The 2718-nt window shown below is 36.4% G+C and overlaps 1 protein-coding gene across 1 annotated transcript; it reads right to left on the bottom strand.

Annotated features, from left to right (window-relative positions):
* Positions 1-1282: 1282 nt before the first annotated feature.
* On the bottom strand, positions 1283-2495 carry LOC143619030 (uncharacterized). Its single transcript, XM_077091059.1, has 2 exons — positions 2100-2495; positions 1283-2032 (listed from the first exon to the last, which is right to left on the bottom strand). Exons 1-2 carry the CDS (start codon positions 2493-2495, stop codon positions 1283-1285), a joined length of 1146 nt encoding a protein of 381 aa, XP_076947174.1.
* Positions 2496-2718: the final 223 nt, after the last annotated feature.

Here is a 2718-nt window from a genome sequence, read left to right as displayed (position 1 = left end):
CAAGTATTCATTGTAATTTCTATTGTAAAATGCAAAGTCCTGTCCAAATTTTGTGTGGTCGGGAACATGAAATGGGACAAGAATGAACCTTTCCTGGCATGAGTCAGTATGATGACCATAGACATCACATACTTTGTACCAAACTTGTCCTTTGAATTTTACACTTGAATTTCCCATATGGTATCTTTCACTGGGTCTAGGTGCATAATTCCAATAGTCTTCTGATGAGTGATGAGACCATTAAAGTTGATTGCAAATGGCTGAAATTGCTCAATATTTGTTCCTTCTCTTGATATAGTACTCTTTACAAATTTTATTTTCTACATCTTGATTGGGCTATCTTGTTTGTCACTTCTTTGTCTTGACAATCTCCTAATGTAATTATCCATGCTTTCCACCTCTCCAACATCAAACGATTCTTGATTTGAGAAAACTAGATAAACAGGAAGAAATAGATCATTGTTTTTGATGGTTTCTTCATTCCTTTTATTGTTCTTGACACTTTTCCTTTTTGGTGATTCCTTACTTGAAGATCTTTCAATGATCTTCTTTCCCTTTGATCCACCACATAGATCAAATGATTTGTGTTCCCTAATCTTTTGTTCATGGTGTTTCTTTATTTTGGGAGTAATCTTAGGTAACAAACGGATCTTGTCCTTTGACTTTTTTCCCACTTTCTATTCTTTTAAGATTCCACAGCTTGAACACTTGTCACTTGAATCACTTAAATCCATAGTCACATGGATCGCGGTATGCTCCGGTACGGGAATGTGGTACGATATCGCAATTCGCAAGGTCGCTAAAATCCTGTACGATGGGGGGTAGGCTCATTTCAGATCGCTTCAGTATGATGTACCAATTAAAATATGTGTTATTTTTGTAAATGAAATTTCATAATAACTTCAAGACTTAATTCAAACAGTAACTTCAAAATTCAATTCAAAACATGTTGCATAACTTAAATGATAAAAGTCATAAACTTAATAGTAGTGAAAAATTAATAACAAAGTGATAAAACTTAGAAAATTATTCCACCCTTTGTTCCCTTTATCGTTCTCTTCATCCTTCTCTAGATTCTCCCATGCCATCTCTTCTTGCCTTGAGCTTTCCAAGTTTGATGATTCGGGATTTATATCCCACTTCTTGTGTGGTCCTTCTTTATAGGTTTCTGAAAAGCCTGAAATCTTAGGAATATTAGAATGAGCATAAAAAGTTTGTCCGCCGTTTTACAATTAAGCGGATTCCTCTTCACACTATGAATGTAGGAATAGGTACTCCAATTTCATTCCGCTGAAGAACTACTTATAGGTTGCAACAAAACCTTTTTATCCACTTTAGTTAATTCTGGTGTTTCCACACCATAAGTAGACCACCAATCAATTGCTTCCACTTTAACCGCATCCAATTGAGCCGCGGGTAAGGAATAAAGACCATTCTTCATGTGAAACGTAGCAAAATGTTCTCGTAACAACTTCTGCTCAGCTTCATTTTCAGCAATGCGAGTAAAAGCTACCAAGACACCTTCCACAACTTCTTTATCATTGTTGGGTGCGGTTCTTTTTTCGCCACCCGGTGCTACCGTTTCAAGAAAACGTGTGTCATAAAATCGAGGACTTAAAGAAAATACTAAACAATGTAAAGGTATTGACATTTTCACCCACCTTTTCAAGAGAATTTGTTTCACTTGAGGGAAATACAAGTCATATATAATTTCCTCCATGGCGTCTTTGATTTCTCCCAACATACTATCCATCTTCTCATATATTTCACCCATTTTTAGGCCTTCACCATCACAAAATATAACTACCAGGTAAATAGGCTTTGTGATTTTTAGAATGTTTTCGACATCATTCCAGAGATGATCATCTCTAACAATGTTAACAACAGCCTGGGCAACATCTCTAGCTTGTTCATTACCTTGGTTTGCCCAATCTCTCCATGAATTTAGAGAAATTGTTGTAGAAAGAGCTTCTCTACAGAGGATTAACCTCTTCAACAAAATGTAGTGAGAGACAAATCGGGTTTTGGCAACCTGTAATAGCACCAACTTTGAATTTTCTCTAAACATGGAAAAAGCTTGTCCATGGTTCATAAAATACTTGACAATCATTTTTCCTCGTGTCTTCTAGCCAAAAAAACTCTTTTGCAAAATCTTTGAATATTAAATTCAATGTATGCACATAACATGGAAACCAAAAAATATGCTCGTACACCTTTTCGATCTCCTTTCCAGCGGCTTTACAATTGGCTGCATTATCTGTCACAACGCTTAGAACATTGCTTGAGCCGACAGATTCAATAGTTTGGATAAGAAATTCCGCAATGGCTAATCCCGTTTTCTCCACCCCGGAAAAGTTTTCGGCATACATAAACATAGAACCGTGATTGTTTACAGCAAGAACATTTATCAATGGTTTGTGTTTAACATTCGTCCATCCATCAGACACAACAGAACGACCATGTGTCTTTAAATGGAATGAGATCCTTCTCCCCATCTCTAACACATTCATCTAGTAAGATCGTTCTCGCTTTCTCACTATATGGCGCTTTATAAACACTAGGCACCCTCTTTATGGCAGTTACCATTTCTTGAAATTATGGGTTGCGCAAAACATTAAATGTGATTCCGTTTGCAAATAAGGCCCTCTCAATTTTAAATCGACCGCACTTTTCTCCATTATAGAAAAAGCTTTGTCTATTGGCTTCTTAGAGCTTAAA

Source organism: Bidens hawaiensis, unplaced genomic scaffold (assembly GCF_021521415.1).
Source record: "Bidens hawaiensis isolate Kalapana, Puna unplaced genomic scaffold, B.hawaiensis_p1.1 tig00002355_1, whole genome shotgun sequence".
In the NCBI taxonomy this organism is placed as follows: domain Eukaryota; kingdom Viridiplantae; phylum Streptophyta; class Magnoliopsida; order Asterales; family Asteraceae; genus Bidens; species Bidens hawaiensis.
Note: the sequence above shows the minus strand (reverse complement) of the source record. Positions and strands in the feature narration are given on the sequence as shown.